A 23,491-nucleotide genomic window follows, 5' to 3' on the forward strand; every position below is an offset into this window, starting at 1 on the left:
TTTGCAGTGTTCCATGTTTCAAACCTCATCCAGATACTCAGTGATATCACTAATTATCAACCGATTTCCTATTTTTCAGTGGTGCCATTCCTCTGTTTTTATTTCATAAACTGGATTTATATTTAAGCGGCGTTCCCTCCTTTGGCATGTGCACTAATTGGTGTTATTCCAGCCCACCACGCAAAGCGCTACCCGCTCTGGCGTACAGGCCAGCCGCGGGCCCAGGAGCCCGGCGGGGGGGACGGCTGGCTCAGGGAGGGTCGCTTGCGGCAGAGGAGGCACGGGCTTTTGCTTACGGCATGGGGTTTTGCGAAGGAGAGATCCGGGTCTCGCTGAGGACTGTTACCCGGGAGCCCACCCGGGGCTGGGAAGGGCGGCGGGTGGGGGAGCGCAGCCGTAGCTCTGTACCGAGGCCTGTGGAGGGGCGATGAGCCCGCAGGCCCACGCGTCAGCCTGGCCCTCCGGCGGGAGGCCCCGCGGCGAGAGGCCGGATGAGAGGGGTGGGGTGCCCCTCGGCAGCGCCGCGGCTCGGGGCGGAGGCCGCCTGGTTCCGTTCGGCTGCAATAGCCGGCCGCGGCGGAGCAGCCGCCTCTCTCTGCGGAGGGGCAGGGGACGGGGGAGCCCGTTCTGTGGCGACGGGCAGGCGGCCCCACCCCAGGACCAGAGAGACGAAAAGTCGCCACTGAGGGGAAAACAGCGCCCACGCGGGCGCCGGCAGGGACGGGGCGCGGCAGCGCCTTCTGCGGCGCGGAGGGGAGGGCACTGCCCGGTTGCGGCCGCAGCGCGGGTAGGGCCGGGCCGGGCCGGGCCGGGCCGGGCCGGGCCGGTGACGCAGGGCGCCTCCTCTCTCCCTCCCCGCCGACGGAGACGCAGGCGGGGAGAGGCGCTGGCGCGGCGGCCGGCGGAGCATGCGCGGAGCGGCGGCGCGGCGGGATGGTGGCGGCGCCGGCGGGCTGGGGGAGCAGGTCGGTGGCGGAGGCGGAGGCGGGCGGTGCGAGGGGAAGGAGACAGGGCGCGGGCCTCCAGCCACCGAGAGCCGCGCAGCCCAGCCCCGAGCGGGCGGAGGGCGGGGGCGGCCGCAGCCGCCTCACCATGAGCGCCTTGGTGTCCCCTCGCGGCGCCCCGAGGTGCCGGGGGCGAGAGGCGGCCGTGCGGGCCGGGCCGGGCCGCGGCTCCGGCCGTGCGGGAGGAGGAGGAGGAGGTAGCGGTAGCGGTGTCGCTGATGCGCTGCGCCTTGTGCTTCCCGGCCAGGTGTTCTCCCTCTGGCTTCCTATGTCCTGTTACCAGGAGGATTTCTTCAAAGAGTACCTCAAGATGATGGCGAATATTGTCGTCCTGAACTTGCTCATTTGCATTTCTCTGGCTTTCTGGATCGTGTCCATGACTGCAAGTACGTACTACGGTGAGTCCAAAGGCCGGGGGCTGGGGAGAGGCCGGCACGGCACGGCGAGGGGTGAGCCGAGCCGCCCGCCCGCCACCGCCCTCCCCTCCAGCCCCTGCAGGCTGGTGGGGATAGAGGACTGGAAGAGGGGTGTCCACAGCCCCTTCCATTGTCACTAGAGCTGAAAACCTCAGTCGTGACAGTAGCCGATAATGGTTTAGAAGGTGTTGACAGCCACTGTACCCTTCTTTGCAGCTTTGCCCAGGGATCCCGTTGAATTTAAAATGTTGGTATACTTTGTGATTTATCTCCCTAAAAGAAAGCAAATAAGATAAAAATGAAAAAGTGAAAAGGAGCGAGCTGATAGATGTCTTTATCAGGGGAAGTAGTGACAGCACGGGAGGAGTGTGCCAGCCTTCAAAACAGTTTTAGGAATGCACATGCAGCCTTTGAACAAGGCATGCAAGAAGCATTCCTTGGTCAAGGAAGAGGGAAACGGGGGAAATGGTACAAGAAGAGAGGGTTGAATGCATGGCGTCTCTGGCATGGGTGTATACAGTCAGCTCTGTGTTGTGTTCAGGCAACTCAAGCAGGCTGTGGGTTAGTTGTGTGTAGTTGCAGGGACACTAGTACTTTCCGTGGTCTGTCATTTCAGCACCATTTTTACAGCAATGTGAAAAGCAGCAGTACTGCCTTCAGCATCAGTTCAAGCGTAGAAGAGTTTAACTGCTCTGCCAGGACAGGTGAAGATCTATCCTCAGCCAGTTTCATGCAGGAAGAGCTCCAGTGTCATTGCAGTGTTGCTGAGAGAGTACCTAGGGATGCAGTATGAACACCCTCAACTGTCTAGTGTCACCCTGGATCCAGAAGAAGCTAGAATAAATCTCCCACCAATATAAGCTGACTTTTGCAGTTGGATGTCTCTGCTCATAGTTTTTCAGTGCTTCGGGTTTTAGGATGGGGTGTTAGTCCTGGTACAGCATTAAATCTGTGTTGTCTGGACACTTTTACTTTGGCTTGTAGTGAAATGCCAAACACATAAAAGGAATGCAGAAGCAGGCTTCACAAACAGGTTTTGTTTGTGTCATTTAAAGCTAGCCAAGTTGGATTTAAACACGCAGCTTCATTTGTGCATGTCTGTTCTCTATAAGTATAGCTCTCTGAGTATTGCCTTTAATTAGGGTATTCTGGTCCTTGCTATCTAACGTGATTGAGAATTGACAGCGTAGAGTGGAGAGGCCTGATATCAGGTAAATCAGGAGAGAGACTGATGCAAAGGAGGAGACTGCAGACAAATTCTCCTTTTTGTAGAGAATGATTATGGAACAAGAAGGACATAACAACTTTTGTTGTCCCTTTGCCTGAGACTATGGAAAGACCTTGGCTTGAGGAGGTGAATGAAGTGTATGGTAGCAGTGGGCTTAATGAAGTAAGAGTGATAACTTAAGTTCAGCCCATAAAAGCAATGAAATTCACAGTCCTTAACCATAAATATAAAAATACTACAAACATACATTTATTAATTTACAGTTTATAGTTCATAGTAATGCTTAAGCACAAAACAGTGACCAAAATGTTGATAAAATGGGGGTGTTGAAGAATCCATAATAAACTGATTAATGTGTTCTATCTTTGTCTTAACTGCTTACATTTAGTAGTAATTTAGTACCAATACTTTTCTTCATACAAAAGGGAAATACAAAAAGGTCAGTTTAAAAGTGACCTTAAAAAGATGAAAATTCTGTTTGTTTACTAACCAAAAGGAACCCCTTTCTGTTCTGGTACTGCTCACACTCAAGTTAATATCAAGAACCTTCTTGGTTTGTGATTAGCAATACCAGACTAGAGCATTGGAGATCTCTTCATACACAGCTGGTACTTGTCTTCAGATTTTTTGAGTCAACTCTCGGCTGCAGGACTCCCTTGCACACCTCCTACGGCATTGGGGCTTTTCAGTACGCAGAAGAGAAGTTGTAGTCTTGTGAATCTTTATGCTTGCAATGACAGGAGTTTTACAGTGAAATATGTTTGCCCCACTTTGTACCAGGGAAGCCTCTATATCTGCAAAGCTCTAGGTACTGCTGACACAAAAGCTTTTGGTGAAAACCATCATGTTTAGCTTTCAGCAAGACAAGCTGCTGTGCCTGTGTGAAATCTTCCTTCTATGAGTTTGAAACCCACTTTAATTCTAGACTTGTGATGTCTTATACTTGTATAGCAGATGTGATAAGTAACTGTTCATGATTTTGTATTTTTTAGCTCAAAAGCTATGTTAACAATTAGCTTTACTTTTTAAAAGTTTGTAGGTTGTTTTTTTTTTTTTGTCAAAAACTGTCACTTGAGATCTTCCTGAGATGGTCATCAACTTAAAGTATATTTTTGAGAGCCTTACACCAAGTTCAAAAGGATTGAAAGGGCTGATTTTTTAGAAAGCAGTCATGCTGCTTTCACCTAGTAGACTGGCTTTCTTGTCATTTTTCTGGTAGTGAAATTCTGTCAAAGTAGTGTAGTTCAGGATATAATCAATAGCTTTGCAGTCTTGACTGCAAAGATGGAAGACTTTTAAACTGTAGTATTAAGGAACAATTTCTTCTCAGACTTTTACATTTCAGTATTCTATAACGTATTTTTGGCATCTTTTGCAATGAAATTTGTGTCTTCCAATTTAAAGTCAAAATGAGGTGACAGAATATAAAGGTTGTAAGAATTTTACTGCTAAGGCAGTAATTTATTGAGTCAATTTTACGATTAAAATAGTATACCTTTTAACTGGACAATAACAGCTCCTTTATTAACTTTATTAACTGCTTTTATTTTGGTAAGTGTTCTGGAATTTTAGAAGGAAACAAATATGTTTAGTACATTGATAAATTGTCTCCTTAGAAGATAAGTTGCTATGGACACTAGTGCTTTATGGAATAGTGTGGAATTATGACAGCTGAGTGGGATATTGTTTTCCTGTTCTGCAAGGTTGTTTAAATTCAGATCATAGTGACTTGGATGACTAAGCAAAGGGAACAAACTGGGAACTCGAGAAAAAGCTTTTTAGAAGGCTCTGTAGATACTTTGATGAGAAAATAGCTTGATTTTTTGTATTCAGTTTTGTTTGTAAAAGTAAACCATTTATAGTTTCGAAAACCAGCATTTTTTTGTTTGGGAGTTGTTCAAGTGGTCTGTCTTGGCAGTTTAAATTTAATAATTTTCAGTGAAGAATATCATTAAAAGCAATCCTTTCTTGTAAAAAGTTTTGGGTTTGACTAATTTCCAGTTAAATACTTCAAAACATTCTAAGTTGGGTTTATTTTCTGTGTAACAAGGAGGATAACAGGTGCGCCATTTTTGCATGGATGTTAATACTAGACCTGAAATAATTTATTTCTCTTCAGTTCCCGAAAAGCAGTATACTTTCCAAATACAGAAGCTTTGATTATGTAGAATTACTTTCATATGAAAGCAAGGAATCAATAGATTTAAACCATGCAATGTATTGCAATTGTTAGCTCTGTGAGAGAACCGATAACCTACAATCCAATATTTGAATAGCTGTAACACAGGAAGCTCAGTTTAATTAAATTATGTTGACTAGTAAACAAAGTAAAGAGGAAGCTCAGAGCTGTCTTGTTAATTTTGCCACCCCTAAATTCACATGTACTGTTCACTTAGCAAATACGTAAACCTAAAATCCATACTCATGTGAAATCACAAGGCAGGACTTGAGTAATGTGGCAGTTCGGTTGCAGCTACTGTCAGAGAGCAAAATTCAGTGAAAAGGATTCCCCCACTGTGTAGGGCACATTACCTCATAGAAAAAGAAGGGTATCTCCTAGCTTAAATAGCTGTTTTCACTCTATGCTGAATGTACCAACCCACAAAGAAAATAATCTCTCATGCGAACATGTTGTGCAAGCGAAAAGAAGTTCTCTTGTCATTAAATCCGTTTGACTGCGCTGTTCTAGATAGAATTGAGGAAAAATAGCAGGGAGGACAGTGGAACGTGGAAGTGGAAAAGAATTAGTCTAGAGAACCCTCAGAGAAGAAGAAATTTCTGAGAGTAAATATGTATTACAAGACATGAAATCGTTGGATGTAGCTTGGTTTTCAACAAGTCTTTGCAATGCTCCAGACCAAAGTGTGCGGTTAGTTGTCTATACTGCTCCCAGGTTGGGAAGAGGCTGTGCATGCATGTGTAGTGGAGAGGGACTACGCAAAGCAAAGAATAAGAAGTCTAAATCATCTGTGATTATAAGCTAAGCCAAATTTTCTGTAGATTCTGTAGAAACAGACAGGACAAGGATGACTGCAGTAGATAACTTCAGGCTTGCTTGAAGATTGATATTCAGGTGGAAACCAGCCTATATAACACCCGACGTGTATGTCATGCGGCTACCTTTCGTTAAATACAAAAGTTATAGTGTATATCGTTCTTCATTAAAAATCATGATTTTGGGAACCCAGTGGCTTGCTGAAATAAGTTTAATTTTTTAGCAGTTCCTAGCTTCCTTTGCATGTTTCTAGGACAGGCCCTTTTGGTGAAAAATTTAGGGTTAATAAAGTCGTAAGAACATCCATTGTAAAGATAACAGATGTGTTCTCAGGTCCTAAGGGGTAGAAATTCTCCCTGAGGTACGCTGCTGTGGTGGAGAGAAGGACCCAAGAGTGTGGTTACCATGGGTAAAGGCGATCAGATAGTAATGCAAGAAAAGATAATGAGAAGAATAGGGAGCAGCAGGGCAAACACGTGTTTTACACCACAGCTGTCTGTAATTAATACACTGCATGACTGAAGAGATAAATAGCCTGGTTCAATACAAGCAGGTAATCGGGGGAGGGGAATTACACCATCCAGGTTACTTAATATATTCTCATCTCTTTTTGGAAATGAAACATGTTTCACTTAGCCAAAAACTCAATAGATGGTTGGAAATTGTAAAAACTTGGTGTCTCTCTGCTATGAGTACTGCATGCATTTGCGGTCATCCCATTTCAAAACGCCCATAGCGGAATTAGAAAGGAACAGTGAAGGCAGCAAGAATGATCAGAGCAGGTAACAGCATCCATTTGAAGAGGACTTAAGTAGGTAAAGATATTTCAGCATGGAAAGGGGACATCTATATAGGTCATGAATGGCAGGAATAATGTGAATAGGAAACCATTATTCAGTTGGTCATAAAATTTAGCAGATGTCCAATGAAACTTGAGGCAGCGGGATCTTTGTGGTTCGGCTTTTTGAAAGGCCTTTTTCAGTGCATCTAAAACCAGAATTCAGTTCAGTGAGTGGTTGTGGAGATGAAAATTATAACTGTTTTAAAAAATGGATTGGACAAATACATGGGGGATTTTAGAAATGCCAATATAAAAGTTGCCAGTAGAACAGGGAAGATCAGTCTGTATCTGTTCCTTGTACTCTTTCCGTGCACATGTGCAGCTCACCACTGCCAGATGGGATTCTGAGTCAGACAGATGTTTGGCTTGATCCAGTTTGGAAGTTCTCATATTTTCAACTAAATACAGTGTGGAAACAATCAGAACGTTTTGGATGCCAAAAAAGGAGGAATATTTCTTTTTTTAAAACTGTAAAAGAAGGCCAAGCATCTAAACTTCCTTCCTCGCATCAGTGTAAATTATCAGTGATGCTGTGATTAAACGGATGATTTGTTCACAGACCAGCAGAAGGACAGAATGAGTGTACAAAATAAATGTATGTATGAACTGCAGGACTTCGTGCTAGTTTTATTGGATGACATCAAGTATCACTGTAGCTCAACTAAGCACTTAAATATATTACAGAATATGTAAGTTTTCCAAACTAGAATGAAAAGAATGTGGTAGTAATATTAAAGCTATAGAAATACAGCCATTAGCTAGCTTATATGCATGCTGACGTCTTCTCTCTACATAGACATGAAACTACTTCTGAAGCCTTCTGTCAGCCAAATAGCAATAGTCCTTCTATTAAAATAGTGTAAAATTCCAATCAATGGCATAGACAACAAAGTGACAATATTAGGCACACCCTAGGTATAATTCAGAATACATAGATGATGAAAAAAGTTGCCTGCTTTTCATAGCCAAAAGCAACCAAGCTAAAGCTTTTGATAAACAAGAATGACTTTTCCTAAAAACACTGGTATTTGGGATGGCTTGAAAAACAAGGTAAAGCTTCCAATATATTGTTCTGATTTTCCCTTCCTTAAAATGCTGAAAAGCACTGGTGACCATAGACAGTGTTTTCCATTCCCTTTATTGCTGCCATATTTTCTGAAAATTCATCAAAAAAGAATCATCATAATAATAAAGAATTCAGATTTCTTATCGTAGTTACCAGAGAATCAGTCATAACATGATCTCTTGCACTAATTTATTTATTTAAAGTTGCTTTGCCGTTTCTTTACATGTTTTGTTAACTGGAATTTTAGTTTTAATCTTACTCATATTTGAACCTGAATTTTACATAACTTACTGTCGATGTATGGATTCGGGTTTTTTTCTAAAATCTGAACTTACCTGTTCTATCCAAATCAAGTTTCAGAGGGTCTTAACATTTTGAATGTTAATTTTTGGAGTTTATAAATCCCTTTTAGAATGGAAAATATCACCATGTTTATTTCTTGACACATTTGCTATTTCTTTGTAATTAATTTTAGTTACTTTAATGTATTTTCTTTTTTCTGTGAAAGCTGAACAGAAAAATTGAGTAGATAATTGCAGATATTTTGGTCTTCCATTCATATGAATATATTTCTTCTAAGGGGTAAAAAGTTTAATCTCTGTTAAGATCTGATTTTAAATATATACTAGATGGTAATTACTTCTTAGATATAAAGGCATTAAAAACGCTTATAAGGATCACCTGTAACCACTGTGTTTGATTTATCAGGTACTTTACGACCCATTTCTCCATGGCGCTGGCTTTTTTCAGTCTTGGTTCCACTAATGATTGCAACACAGGCTTTTAAGAAGAAGAGTCTTGATCACAGTGGTGCATTGGGAGGTACGTTTTTCCTGAGACTATTCAGCTAAACATTTAAACTTAATTAAGGTCCTTTTTATTGTACATAATATTCTTTTAAGACTTTCCTATCTAGTTCTATTATAATAGAAGTGTAAATGTAAGCATATATACCTTGAATTCATATTGATTTTTTTTAAATTCTCGTGCCTCTTTAAATAATCAAGTTAATTTTCGCTGCTGTTTGTTTAATTCATTTGATTAATATTGTCATTAGATTCATATAAACCTATAAGATTGTTTTAAATTTCAGTGCAGCATGCAGTTAAATCACGTTTTTGATTAACATACAGATGGATTCACATAGAGATAATGAAATGGCAGAGGCAGTGGTAAAGAAATACTGTAAAACTGAGCCACGTCAGCAGCCTACCTGCCTGGTAGGAAACCTGGTTCTCCTTTCTGTGATATGAGCAGTTTTAGGCATTTTTTGCCTCCCAAAAATGAGAAGAAAATTAAATCTGTACTTCACTTCAAGCAAATGACTGTTTCAACAGAGGTTTTTCTTGACCACGTGAGAAAAACCCCAACACAGTGTGCAATAGTGTTCATTGGAATCTGATGAAAGATTTCTGCGTGAGGTGATTTGCCCTTGTCTTGTGACATTGTGTGAATTGATGGTCAATGGAAAGAAACAGGACCTCAAATCCTTTCCTTCCTTGTCACCCATTTTGCAAATCTTGTTCTGCCTGTGAGTTAAGGGTAGCATTTTCTAAATTAAGAACTCCCATCTTTTCTCTTCTGCTATGTTTTTTACCTCTTGCCATAACAGCTCTGCTAGCCAGCTTATATTAGCATTTGCATTAAGTGCAGCCAATTTTCCTTCAGTCGTAAAGAATTGTAATCTCCTGGTGGACAGTGAGAATTAGATCTTCCCTGTGGAGAAGGAGGAAAAAAATAAGCCCATCCAGGAGCTCAAATATTTAAGAAAATTACAGAAAGAAAAAGATGACATAAAAATCAGAAACAGAAAAAGAAAATGAAGAACAGAAGGGAGAAGTAGCAGCTGTTAACCTGGATAACCCTCCTCCATATCTTATCTTAAGAGACCTTGGGGGAGGGATTTGATTCCCAAACTGAATATAAACTTGCTGATGGAGACACAGCCATAGCTGTATGTATGCTTCTTATATAAATAATCATATTCTTCAGGCAGAGTACTTAAATTTCAGTTAGATATCCTTTGGCTTTTTTTTTATTGCTCCGTCTTTTATTTTTGCACAGTACTATTGATTTGTGGCAAGAGAAGGTCTTAAAAAATTACACACTTTAACAGTAGCAATAAAATCAGCAACTTAGCAGTAAAATTTAAGAGAAAATTATAAAGATAACTGATTTTTTTTTACAGTCAAGATGTCACTGGAATTCTCATACAGGTATTAGGTGCTTCAGTAATTCTTTTATTGCATGATTGTCATGAAGTTTATCTTCATGAAAATACTCTTCATATTCAAGAGATTGAAAAGACTTAATTGCTTTGCAAAGCAGACACTCTTACATGAAGAAACTTTATATACTTTTTTTTTCTTCATAGGATTGGTGGTTGGATTTATCCTTTCAGTTGCGAATTACAGTTTCTTCACTTCTTTGTTTGTATTTTTTGTTACTTCTTCAAAACTTACTAAATGGAAAAAAGATATAAAGAAGCAAATAGATTCAGAATACAAAGAAGGTAAGCCATAACATTTTAATTCTTTCAGATTCCTTGTGGAGAATAAATACTGCATATTCCTCTTCCTTTCAAAGGGTCAGATGAGATGTAACATCCAGAGTAGGGAACACTGTTGTCCTGCCTCTCCTCCACCCTTAACCCTATGAACATTAGCAAGCGACTTTGCTTTTCCTTCTGTTCTACTTAATAAATTGCTGTATAGTTTCTGATTTGAAAGTGTGTCTTTTAAAATTTAACTTTATATATGTGTATTTTGCTTTTGTCTCACGCTCTTGCCTGTCAAAATGTTTTGCCTGAAAATACTGAAATTTAGTTTTTGTCACTTTAGGTGGACAGAGGAATTGGGTGCAAGTATTCTGTAACGGTGGTGTTCCTACTGAGCTGGCTGTCTTATATATGATAGAAAATGGACCAGGTGAAATTCCAATAGACTTTTCAAAGCAATACACAGCATCATGGATGTGCTTATCCCTTTTGGGAGCTTTGGCATGCTCTGCTGGTGATACATGGGCCTCAGAGATTGGTACTGTTATGAGTAAAAGCAAGCCAAGGTTGATAACAACCTGGAAAAAGGTTCCAGTAGGTGAGGTGTTACCTGTTTTACATGTTCTTGTCTTAATATTTTGCGTATCTGTTTTGAATTATGCATCCAACTTGAAAAGTTCAAAAACAGTCCCAGAAAAACAAACAACAGAAATCTGGAATTAGAAAATACTAGCTGGAATGCGTTCTCTGAAATGGAATTTACTCAGTTGTGTTCCTGCTGCATCTTGTTGGTGAGATGCACCAACATAGCATCCAGGGAGCTAAAGTCATTCTTAGTGAATTCTGTCACTTCTCATCTCTATTACTATTAAAAGTGTTTATACTGCTGATAATACAAAGAATACAAGTTATCATCTGAATTTTTCAGACATTAAAATTTTAATTAGTAGAAGAATATATGTTCAATACAGACACTACAGAAAATTCACTTCTTAACCAAATCTCTCATTTTCTTTAACATCTTGCCAAGGGTGGGTAAAGTGAACCTTCTTTCTGTGAAACCTTGTCTGCACAGTGGATGACATTGCTGCCTTAAAGCAGCGTGTCTTTTTTGAGTCTTGCTGGCATATTGATCTGAGTTTTAGATCTGGTGGGGTAGGATTTAAATGGATGGGCATTTTTTTTTCTTTTTATAAGTGTTCTTCAGATTTTTATTCAGTGAGCTGTCAAACATCTTCCTTTCTATGGATTTTGTTCCTTCTTTTAAATTTGTTGATGAAATGTATCTTGCTATACTACTACTGAAAGAGGCATTGTTTTAATAACATGCACATCTCAAGCTCCGTATTTGTGGAGCAAATACCTTTTTCTCCCCTCCCCTCCCTTACAGCACACAAATACCCGGTGACATTGCGAGGTGTGCTATCTGGTTTAATTTAATTTAATGCTAGTGAGTATGTCTAGATAACTGGCCTTAGAGAAAGGAAAAGTAATGGTAATAGGCTGTAATGGTACAGGTTAAGCTTCTCAGCAGCATAATGGGAATTATAAATAAAAGCTGCGATAGCAGAACCTTGTGGATATAAGGGGGGAGGATCACTATGAACACAGTTTTGATTTCATATAAAACATTTGAACAAATACAAATCTTTAAGAAAAAGTTAGTAAATCAGCTTGTTTTTGTTTGATTTAGGTACTAATGGAGCAATTACTTTAGTGGGCCTGCTCTCAAGTTTGCTTGGGGGCATGGCAGTAGGTATAGCCTACTTCATAACACAACTCATTTTTGTGACTGATCTGGAAATATCTGCTCCGCAATGGCCCATTATTGTGTTTGGTGCAGCAGCTGGCTTACTGGGATCAATTGTTGATTCATATTTGGGAGCTACGATGCAATACAGCGGTAAGAGTCTTCTCTTTTTTTCTTTTTTTTTTTTTACCCCTCTTCTAATATAACCTAAAAATGGACTTGAATTTCCAGAAAGGCTGAGGACGTGATTTTTAAATGGAAAAAATACAGAATTAGCAACACAAAGGACAAAGAACTGAAGTGATGGACATGATAATGGAAACAAGAGTAAGGGCAGTTGGTCCTTTTCCACTTTTTGGTTTGTTTATCTTATGTTACTGTCTTGTTGATGACTGAGAGAGACCAGAGATCTCCAACGTGTTGCCTTGGAAAAAGCAATTGCCTCCCTCTCCTTTTCTATATATCTAATTATGGTAACATTTTATAAGAGGAAATGTCAGCTTAATTTTATCCATTCACTCAGATTAAGTTGTCACTGCAGAAGCTCCATTTCTAACTCTGAAGATGTAGCAATAGTCTCAGCTTTAAGAATTAAATAAGAAAAGCTCCAGGAAAATGTGCACAATATTTTATGTTCTGTTTTTTTCATCATGTAATAGAGAACTGTTTCTTATAAGTTAAGCTTATCACAAATTAGCTGTGACTTTAAAAAAACAGATACCATGTCCATTTTTTAAAAAATTGTTGGCTCGCTGATTCTAAATGATTTCAGTATTTATTTACTCATTGCCCTTAAGGATCATTGTCTATGAAGAAACACTACAAACAGCCTTTAGGCTAAACTGTATACTTACCCTATGTTTAAAAATTGTTTAAAGACCGTATCTGACACTACTCTGTTTAACAGCTGGTTTACAGAGAGAACTTAAGTTTTCAGATTTCGTTGTCAGTATACTTATTTGTTGGAAGTCGAGGTTTGAATATGCAGATGAGCTGCCTGAGAGATACAAGTCCTTTAAATCTTCTATCACAGTGAGAACTGCAAACTGTTGTTGATGCTGTGGATTTGGCTTTCCAGCGGTTTTTATGCTCTATTCCTTGTAGTTCCAGGAAAGTCCAAAATGTAATGGAGTGCTTAACCATTTGAGGAATTTTTAGATATTTCTGTATTAAAGAGGAAACACTTAAGCGCTGAGACGATGTTTCATGCTCCTAATGAGACAGATGCATTAAGAGAGTGTGGTAAGCCTAGCTAATGCATGCCTGCATTTATCAGCATCTATTTCTTCTTCACTTCAGATATTTTTCCATGCTCAGCAACTTACTTTGCTAGCTGCAGCAGAGACAGTATGCAAGTTCCACAGTTTCTTTTACAAATTCGTAAGCACTGCTGGAGTATGTATACTATATACACATATATGCTGTGGTGTGTATATAGATATAGATGAAATAGTGCTGCTCATGTGGTCCACACTGTTAGGTTTTGTGTCCCTCCTTACTTTAACCCACTTTTCCAATCCCTGTTCAATGTGGTTTCATAAGAAATACTCCAATCTCTCTGCAGCATCTTGAAAAACAATAAATAAATATGGCAGTGGTAATAAAGAATTGTGTCATTTTCTGAAAACGTTATGCTACCACTGCTAATCCCTTCTGTCAGTGTCCTAGATTTGGTTGTTAAGAGTTAAACCATCAGGCTTTGAAGTTTGATTTTTCTGTAGCTCTTTTGCATTACCCAAAGCTAGGCTTAAATGTATGATTCAAAGGTAACTGTAATACCAGCTATATAGTTGCCAAGCAGGTTTGTGGTGTGGGTTTAAGTTGTGTCTGAGGTGCTGAAAATTTTGTAATAAAGCAGCAGCTCAAAATGGAATTTCCATGTTGTGGGTATTAGCAGATATTCAAATATACAGAGAAAAATAATGTTAATATAAAACGTGCTGATTTGTTTTGGAATGTTTCTTCATGTCAACCTTAAATGTGTGCATATGCACATACCCAGTTAATACTTCACTGTAGTGTGAGTTGGCATTAAAATCAAGCATTCTAGTATTTTATGCTTTTATCAGCATATAAAATAATGCAGCTGGAAAAAACATAATGGTGTGTGTACAGTAGCAGCTAATGAAACGCAGTGCTGGAGTACTGCTAATACAGAGACAGAGCAAGAAAAGGCTGAAGTAATAGGAAAAAAAATCCAGCTGCTGGTAGTATAAAACTGCTGTGTAAATAGAAATGTTAAATTCAACCTCTATAAGGAGCTTGTTTTCTGTCAGATCAAGTAATAATGCTATTTCCATAATTTTCCTTTGAAAACAAATACATCTTCACAGGAAATACATGTTGCTAATCAGTTGTTTCTATTCTGTTCAAAACAGCATCCTTTGCCTTAGAATGGCTCTTGGAATAGCTTTTTCCTCTCCTGATTTAGCTTGTGTTTCATTCCTTTCTTTGCTATGGAACTATGTAAAGAGAGAAGCAGACCTGACAGAAGTGTAACTTTTCAAAAGAAGTAACTTCTAACATAAAGTATTGCATTTATATCCCATTCTTTGAAGCTACCAGATTAAACTAATTGTGATTTAGTTTAGTCTGCGGTGACTTTTCTTACAGAGGTTTAACAACATAATGGTAAACTAAATTTAGGAAGTTGCATACACTTGGTTACTAAGTTTCTTTTCAGCTTATTTGGCTTGATAAAATGAAGTTTTTTATCTTTTCCCAGGTTTTGACCAGAATATTGGCATGGTTGTCAACCACCAAACAAAAGACTCCAAGTACATATCTGGAAAACCTATATTGGACAACAACACAGTAAATCTTTTTTCTTCTATAATCATTGCTTTGGTGCTTCCAGGCGTGGCGTGGTGTTTCTGGCCCAGGGGTTGAAATGGTTTAGGGTTTTCTGCATGTGATTCATTTATGTTCAGTCTTACTCAAAGACTCTGAAGAGTTCTCTTTGAACTCTCTTGAAGAGAGGGATCTGAAACTTTCAGAGAGTCAAAGGACCTTCCATCTCAACTTACTAAGGCTGTTAGCTTCAAATAGCAATTGGCATCTGTCAGGGCGAGGAAGGGGTTTTGTTAATATGCTCTTGCTGCTCTTTAAATGGATGTAGATCATTGCCAAGTGAGATGAAGCACTTCATTTATCCTCCTGGAGCTGAAGGGTTGGCGTCTATGTTCTCTCCAGTCCCCAGCATCTGGAAGGGCAAGAAGCTGGAAATAGAAGTCTAATCTACATCTGTCAGTGTGGTGGGGCATTGTGGCTGTTGTCCAAGCCAGACACAAAGTACTCTGAAACTTTATGTAGGCAGTGGTAACGGGTGAAATGGGTGAATTCTGGTATTTCCCATAATCTACAGTATGTCATGTTTTATGGAAATATTTTGGGGGGGGGAAGAGAGAGAAGTAAGTCTTGTTGCCTATTCTGTATCCTGATACTATCTCCACTTCCCTGAGAATAGGGTTGATAAAAGTGATGCCACTACATAATGTTTGAAGCAAAAGACTAAATTTAAAATAAAAACTCACTAGCTTTTCCTGTAAGAGTAATAAACTTGTCTGTGCTTTTTTGACATCTTTATTTCCCAACTAATGATATTTATGAAGATTGTCAATACTGCGGTACTTATTAAATTACTTAAAATTAAAGATTACAGTTGTGAATTCACATTCATCTTTTTAGAAATAGAACATTTTTTCCATAAGCATGGAATTGTTCCATAATGTTTAGCATTCTGACCAAACTATACTCTTTGGTTCTTTCTCAGCAGTGAAAGTGTTTCCGTTTTGTTTGGGGTTGCTATTCAGAGATGATGGCCTGAACCAAAGAAGCTACAGAGGTTATCCTCGTAGTGAATGGGGAAGGTCTTACCTATAAACCATTGCAAAACGGGAATTTTACTTTTGGTGCTCAGGCTCCTATGTTAGGTGATTCCATCTTCCATCATTAATTTATAAAAAAGGTGAAAGTAATTTAGCCAGCACAGATTGTATTTAAACTTTAGAGATACCCTCATAATAATCTGTCACTGTTGACATTCAGAAGGTAGGGCCCATACTGTTAACTTATAAAAAGCTTTTTCTTTTTATCTTTGGAGATAGGTCAGTATTTTGTATTAAACGTCTGATTTTTTTACCTATGTCTTGTGTATGTTGCCTGTGTTAATTCACTTGAATTGTGTATTATGTCACCTTTTACAGGAATATTAAAAAATTTTTAACACCCTCCATGTTGAGTTTACTCTTTTGAAATATAGTCTATATAAATCTGGAATTTATCACTGGAACCAGTTCACTGTATTATCCAATTATACAGATGGGATTTCAAACTAGTAAAAGCTTTCTGAAAAGAACAAATTGTATTGGCTGCTGTATGTCTGTTCCTGTGGAAAGGCACAAAATTGTAAAAGGAGTATATGCACTTAAACTGTAACAATAAACATTGGAGATTTTTATGCGTTGTTTGGATTTATGCTGCTTCTAAATAAACACTGTATTAGTTGTCTTTTTAAGATTTTAGTAATACTGTTGTGATTTCTAGAATTAAGAAAGACACACTTTTTGTAAGATACTTTTTCTTTCAATTAAATGGCTTATTTTTATATTCTTTGGTTTCCTGAAACAAAGTATACTTTCAAACACTGAAGTGGACATGGTCAGCTTTTCACTATTTAATAAGGGTCTCATTTGAAAAACAGCTTGCCGTAGTGAGAACACGCCTGTGATTTTGAATTCATAGCAGCATGAAATGCTTTGATCTGTTATCATATGAATGAATGTGATCTGAATGAACTCCTGCCAGTAAGACCTTCAAAGGCCATTACTCAGAATTTTTTATTTGTCATGACTTAGTGATGACACTGAGTTGCTTTTGAAATTCCCACTCATAAGTCTCCAGTATTTGGAAAATCTGAGCACTCTTGAACTCTGAAAAGGACAGTGTTAACTCTGGGTATATTATTTTGAGTGGAGTACAGCTTATGCAAATATTGTTACATTTAACTATTTAGTAGCTGTAAAACTGTTAGCTTTGGCGGGGGGGAGTAGGGGATACAGGGAAGAATGTGACAAACTGCCTGTAAACTGGTGTGTATCACTGAGAGCTGTTCCTGAGCTCAGAAGGGAGCAGACAGGGATACCACCTGTCCGTGTGCTACTTGGAGAGAGAGAAGATGCGGGAAGTAAAAGGGCAAGTGATAAAAAGAGGAGGAGCCATGAGAAAACCAAGGAAATTGATAGATTTTAAGGTGCAAAATAGGTCACTGCAGTAAGCAAATTCATTCTATTCTTTAAACACTCGAATACTTGTTTTGCTTCAGAGCCATCGGTACTGTTAGTGTATGAGATAACTCTGTCACTGATTTTCCTTTCATATTTCCACAACACCAAGAGGATACACGCAATATTTTTTTAATTGAAGAGGTTACAGTTGTGAAGCATTGGTCTTCATTCTTGGCTTGATTTTTAGATGTGTTAGAAGTTCAAGTAAGAGTATGATTATGACATAATTGTGTATGAGAAATCTTTAGCCAGGTCTCACTTAGGCAAGAGTGATCCTGAGTGTTGCAGTATACTGGTATCAGAGTCACTAATATTCAGTTCTTTTTTGTATTTCTATTTTGCTGTTACAACTATATAGATCATGGTGGGTCTGTCCATGCTGCTGTTGAGTGGTACATAATTGCAGATGTAAACCACAGTTCCCTGGGACAATGAAATGAAGTGGTATAAAAAATGAAGGCGATACACCACCTCTCTTGGGTATTAAGGACTAGCTGATGTTCAGAAGACTGACTTTTTTACAATAAAAGGCTGAAACATCTTGAAATACTGTTGGCACTTTACAGAGCCCGATCTGGGCACTGGATAAGTGTGTTGATAGATTGATATTCACATTAAAATCCTAGGATTGGGCATCTCGGATCTGTAAGTAGGATTTGTTTTCCTTGTGTTTTCCCCAACAGTGCTTTGGTTCCCATTCAGCCTTTTTTATATTTCATTATCCAGCATCTTAAATTGCAGCAAGTCACTCTTCTTCAAGCAGGAGTTAATCTGTTTTACAGAAAGTTTATTCACATAAAGCTTTGTAGGTACATTACAGTCTCTGCTTCTGGCTATTGCCGTAACTGGATAATAACTTTCAATTTAAATACTGCTTCTGTTGGGGGGTGGGGTGCAGCTCCCACAATTATGGGCCTGTTGCAATGTGTAAATAAGAGCAGGTACATGAATTCACTCAGACTGTATGGAACCCTGCAGTGCTTCCAAACATGCAGCCATATTAATGCAAGTTCCAAATGAAAATGAAATATGGGAATGTGGAAATAAAGCTGTTGGGCTTGTATTTAGGTACTCCCAAGTCTGTAGAACTTGAGACCAAGTAAAGAAATTCCACCAAGACATCATTTGTTGAGTAGCTTTTCTACAACTTTCAGGATACAATGGGTCAATTTTAATATCTTGCTGCTATGACCACGAACTTGAATCATAGAACAGCCCAGGTTGGAAGGGACCTTGAAGGATTATCTGGTCCAGCCTTCTGTAGGAAAGGAAGCCTAGATGAGATTATCGAGCACCCTGTCCAACTGCATCTTGAAAACCTCCAGTGATGGGGACTCTATTACATCCCTAAATGTCAGAGTTTTCCTTGAAACACGATCAGGCGGATGCACAGGAAAGCAGAAGACCACGGTTACGTGAGTTCTGGCTGGGAAACCTGCCATGTGACTGACTGATAATATGAAGTAGTAACGTCATACATGTTACCGCTTTGAAAATATCTTTAGAATAAACGTATCCTCCCTTAGTAGATCTTCTAGCAGGATTGTTTGCTCTGGGTTCTGCCATCTTAGAGCAGGGGCGAGTGCTCGTTCCTAATCAGGTGGTTGAAGAAGAAAGGACTGGGTTTAGCTGAAATGTGGAAGAACCACTCTGACCTGTGTTGGGGGAAGGGGTTTTGGAAAGGGGAATACCACCAATCTGGAAACAACAGCCCGTTTGGGGGGAGCTACCTGGTTGGACTTGCAGAGCCACCTGTGAAGCCCTGTATGACTTGTTTGTACCTCTCTTGCTTGGTGGCTGCTTTTTGTGGCTTTGTTCAAACAAGCATAAAGCAGAATTAAACACTGCCACTGCAATGCGATCACCATCCAAACTGGAATTGGAGGTTCAAACCCACGCTACTAGGAAGGATGACAGCAGTTTAAAAAAATACGAATGCATTCAGCAGTTAGAGGAAAAGCAAGAAAGCAGTAAGAAAAGTCTTCTGGTGCATAGAGGATATTTGTTAATATCCTCTAATAATGCTCTAATATCTTCAGTAACTAGTTTTGTAAGGACTTTGCAAATGCAGCCCTAGCTGCAAAGCTAAGAAGGTAGAAGGACATCGTAAAAACTCATGTTGGCCCTAAGAAGCGACATCATGCACATAATGCAGAAGAAAACACCTGTGCGCAAGCTTCTTGCTACAAAGGCTGAGCTCTGCACCCCAACTTCGTGGTTCTATAAACTGTGGAGAATACGCCGTTCTTAATTCTCTTTTTCAATTAACCCAGTTACAGGCTTCATAGAGACCCTTGGGTTCCCAATGTGTTTGTTGGGATAAATACATCAATCAACCTCTACCCTTATGACCCAGCACAGCTATACATTTGTAAAAGCATCAAAATCCCCATGAAACAGCCCAGATCACTGCTTCTTATCAATACTGGGCTGGTATCAATCGTGGGGGCCTCAGTAGTTACTGTCCTCTGGTGTTTCTTGCTGAAGGGCCCTTGCTGCAGTCACTTCTGCAGAGTGCAGCCCAGGACTAGAAAAGCAATGACCTCTGTCATCCCAATTTTTTTGTTACCACTACTTGTTATCCTGGTATTTCATTATTCCATTTGTTGACTTCCTAAGTCCTGAAATCATTCCTCTGTCGAAAGCTGCTGCAATCAAACGCTCTCCCAAAAGAACTGTAGTTTCAGTCTGCCTTCAAACTGCCAAATGCCTCTGGTTATAGTGCTCCCATATATATGCATCATCTCATTGCATTAAGTGCCTCCTCCTAATATAATTTAAAATGAAAAAGTGAAAGGACATGATTCATGATGCATTGGGATAAGAAGCATGAGTATAATTCACCTCTGGAATTCTGGAAACCCTATGTGTTTTGGTAGGTGCCATAAGAAAAAGAAGAAACGTGTGCCAGCATCTGACATTGCACTCAGTGGTGTCTGCCCGAGAGGCTCTGTAGTTGACTTAACCTGTGCAAAGCCCTGACAGAAATAAAAAAACAAAAAGACCCAACCAAATCCTAAAAAGTGCCTGAAGCCATTATCACAAGACAAAATGGAAGCATAATTTAATTTGTTGTACTTCAGAGTTTGAAGTTAAATGAACAAAAATATTCTCACACTGGGTTGCCTATAGGTTTATGAGTAATACACCACTTAGATTCAGATAGGTTTGGTTTGGGGTGGTTTAACATATACTTCACTTGGGTTCAGAACTACCTGAAATAAGAATGTAATCTAGATTTCAAGCTTAGATGCCTTTCCTTTTTCTCTTCTTATCTCTAATGAAGCCAGAATTTTACTATATATTTTGATTTTTTTCCACAATGGAAAACTGCTGGTCATCTGTCTTCACATACTGTTCTATGTGAGAAAATTATCTTCGTTCTTAAGGTATAACAAAATCAAGGTATAACTTAAGGTATACTTCTTACTGTATAACTTGTCCAGAGGCAAGGATAAACCCATGTGTAGTTTTGAAAATGCTTTGCCCAATTCTTCCTTGCAGGTGTTTTTGCACTAGAGTGCAAGCTCTAGCTTGATTACAGATCTCCACTTTATTGACTTATACTCTTGAATCGTACATAGGCAAACTGTTCTCCTGCCTCCAGCCCTCCATGCAGTCACAGGAATGCAGGCCTTGCACAACACATGGCTTGAGTGAGCTTGTGATAGCATTTTTAGAAGGAGAATAAAGTCCAAATTCACAAAATACACAAAGGCCTAATTTAAATGTTCTCCAATCCAAAATGTTCTCCAGCCCAGTCTAGTGACTGAAAGTTGCAGAAAGCTGAGCTCCACTTTGCATTAAGGATGCTGAGGAGTGCTGAGGTACCCTCGTCTGTACGGGAGTTTAATGCAAAGAGATACCTTTAGATTTGAAGGCAATTCTAAAAAAATCAGCTCAACGTCTTCCTCAGAATCGAAGCATCGGTCCTGTGTGAGACAGGACACAACAGACACACATCTGCACCAGGATTATCTTACTTCTCTACCCAAGAGCACCTCGAATAGGTTGCTTCCCATTCTCCTCAGGTAGGGAAGCTGAAAAGCGGAAAAGTAAATTAGCTTTGCCAAACCACCTGCGCTTATATTGTCCTGTCTTTAGTAAGAAATGGTCTGCTTAGTAATTTTTGTAAAGACTTCTTGTAACAATGAAAGCACTTTTTCCCCTACTATGCCAGAGCAGTCCTAATATGAAGTGTCACAGGTTGATCACAGTTTTCAGCAGCGTTATTTTCCTGCGCCTGGTTTTCAGCACAGAGTTTGTACAAATCTTGGCACAGTCGGTAACGCTGTTGTCGTTTCGGTGGCATCCAGCACTCCAGCGCAGCTCTATTTCATCAGTGTTTGACCCCGCTAAGTGGAGAGCGGCGAGATACCAGCCAGCAAAATGTTCAAGCTCACAGTTATTTTTAAGCACAAGAGTAGTCCCACTGAAGTGTTGGTAATGGAGGGACGTGCTAGTGCTGTTTAAAGTTAAGCAGACTCTGAACAGCCTCGCTGAACTGCAGTCAGCGTGCTCCCCTGCGTCACCTCCTGCAGATGGGCCCTGCTCATGTGATTAAAGTTCGTTAAGTGCCTGCACAGTTGCAGGATTGAGTTAATCGGTTTTATCTTTGATGAATTGTGCTTAATCTTCAAACATAAAGTAACTAGTTCAAAATGATGGTATTATTACTGCTATCAGTTCAGATCCTCCCTACCCTGGCACTTATTTTCAGGATCAGAAAAAGCATTTCGGTAGTCTTCAAAGGAGGTTTTAAAGAAATTGGTGTGGATAGGCTATTTAAAATTGCTGCACCCAGAAACTGGGTGTAGTAAAACTCCTTTAAATTATATAGTACTAAAGCAATCCAGGTTGAAAACAAACCAAAAGTTTTCCAGGTGAAATGGGCATTTAGAGAGTGGCTGTAATTGCTCAGATAGAAAGCTGAAATCACGATTGAATATTTGCCTAAAAGATAAGCTCTAATTGATATGAGAATTAGTCAGGGAAGACGTCATAATTAAATTAGGCAGGAGGTGAGACTAGTTGATGGCAACAATATGTTTTGGCTTGATGTTCTGTGAACTTTGTGAAGTCACTACTTACATGAGCCTAGAAATGTACCTGAACAAGCAGCGGCTCTCAAAATGGTGTGCCAAATTTGTGAGTGAAAATATTCTCATCCATATCGGTGGGAGTTATTGATGCATAACGTAGCCATTTAACCACACAGTAATCACGTGGCAGACAAATGACATGAATATGCAATTATACAGTCTTATCAAATGTCTCATCAACTAATTAAACAACGAAGGTGACCAATATTTCAGTCTTATATCCCAATGAAAATTCTGGCTCCCCGAGACACCAGAAAGTGCCTTTCATGCTATGCTAGTTTAGCAAGCAATCTGTCATCTGTACAGTGTTGCTTCCTGAAGCACTGCAACTTGCCTGGCGGTGGGAGAGCTCCGTGGTGTGGCTTAGCTATGGTCATCCACTTTCACCGTGTGGTATCGCATCACCAGGCTACAGCAAAGTAAATTTAAAGATAAGCAGCAATCTAGGACTTATCCTTAACATTTGACAAATCTTCTGTAGTTTTTTGATCAGCTTGTTATTTTTATATGTCTATGCAAATGTGCTCCGTCCTGCTACCTTAGCTCATCCTGTCCCTATTTTGCATGAAAAAAAGCAAATTATTTTTCTTTTACAATGAACAGAGTTATCAGCTGGTGCCTGTTGACAGAAGCACAGCGTAATATCAAAGGAAGCATTTGTTTGCCTTGAATTTGCCATTAGATACACATAGTTCCTTCATCTGCTAATATTAATACATTTTAAATTTATTTGGACACAAAAATACCTAAAGTGTTCAGACTCAAAACAACCTGCAGGCCTTTGAAGGTTAGCAGAAGTGATTTCCTGATAAAAACACAGAATTACTAAACACAGTAGGATTTCCAAAGTGGTTTGCCCCAGCGGAGCTCTACTATGGTATTAACATTGCAATAACACCAGTGGAAGAATTCAAGCCATATTTCCATTATTGCTACAGGTCTGTGTGCTCTGTATCCTGAGGGACTTGCCATTTAATTCTGCTTGCTGAGAGGACTGTTTGAATGTGTTACAGCAACTCCTGAGGTAGGACTGGGACAGCAGGTCTGGGTTGACTTCTGCTACCAGGCTGAACTGGCAGCACCAGGGGGAGAACTCGCTCTGCCCATCTTACAGGCTTCTGGTTCTACAGTACCAAAGTATTCAATGCGAAGAGGAGGAGGAAAGTCCTTGTATCTTCCTGAGCCTCAAGAATTTCAGTTTGCTTCTGTGAATTATCTGAACTCTTCTGGTTGTTGCAGCTAGGTTTTGTCTCAGGTCCTGCAGCACCTGAAAGCAGAAGCCCAAAGTTGGCTACCAGAATACACCC

General features: G+C 39.8%; 1 protein-coding gene across 6 annotated transcripts; it reads left to right on the forward strand.

The window, feature by feature from the left end:
- The first annotated feature begins 756 nt into the window (after positions 1 to 756).
- TMEM19 (transmembrane protein 19) lies at positions 757 to 18,622 on the forward strand. Of its 6 annotated transcripts, XR_012673585.1 has the most exons (9): positions 866 to 965; positions 1,252 to 1,402; positions 8,259 to 8,372; positions 9,925 to 10,062; positions 10,391 to 10,645; positions 11,741 to 11,950; positions 14,523 to 14,611; positions 17,441 to 17,727; positions 18,237 to 18,622. XR_012673585.1 is itself a non-coding variant. In XM_075149931.1 (7 exons), exons 1-7 carry the CDS (start codon positions 909 to 911, stop codon positions 14,684 to 14,686), a joined length of 1,077 nt encoding a protein of 358 aa, XP_075006032.1. In that variant the 5' UTR covers positions 757 to 908; the 3' UTR covers positions 14,687 to 16,408. The 6 variants fall into 6 exon arrangements, 5 of the variants coding, with proteins under 5 accessions (XP_075006032.1, XP_075006045.1, XP_075006025.1 ...); XM_075149931.1 differs by lacking the exons at positions 17,441 to 17,727; positions 18,237 to 18,622 and having other exon boundaries at positions 757 to 965; positions 1,252 to 1,390; positions 14,523 to 16,408; XM_075149944.1 differs by lacking the exons at positions 17,441 to 17,727; positions 18,237 to 18,622 and having other exon boundaries at positions 10,391 to 10,477; positions 14,523 to 16,408.
- Positions 18,623 to 23,491: the final 4,869 nt, after the last annotated feature.

This window comes from Calonectris borealis, chromosome 1 (genome assembly GCF_964195595.1).
Source record: "Calonectris borealis chromosome 1, bCalBor7.hap1.2, whole genome shotgun sequence".
NCBI classification, from domain to species: Eukaryota; Metazoa; Chordata; class Aves; order Procellariiformes; family Procellariidae; genus Calonectris; species Calonectris borealis.

Excerpts from the sequence above, each read along its gene's own strand:
- TMEM19 (XM_075149913.1), top strand. The coding sequence starts at position 1,093 with ATGAGCGCCTTGGTGTCCCCTCGCGGCGCCCCGAGGTGCCGGGGGCGA. Across the intron at positions 8,373-9,924 it reads TCACAGTGGTGCATTGGGAG|GATTGGTGGTTGGATTTATC; the intron begins GTACGTTTTTCC and ends TTTTCTTCATAG. Across the intron at positions 10,063-10,390 it reads AGATTCAGAATACAAAGAAG|GTGGACAGAGGAATTGGGTG; the intron begins GTAAGCCATAAC and ends TTGTCACTTTAG.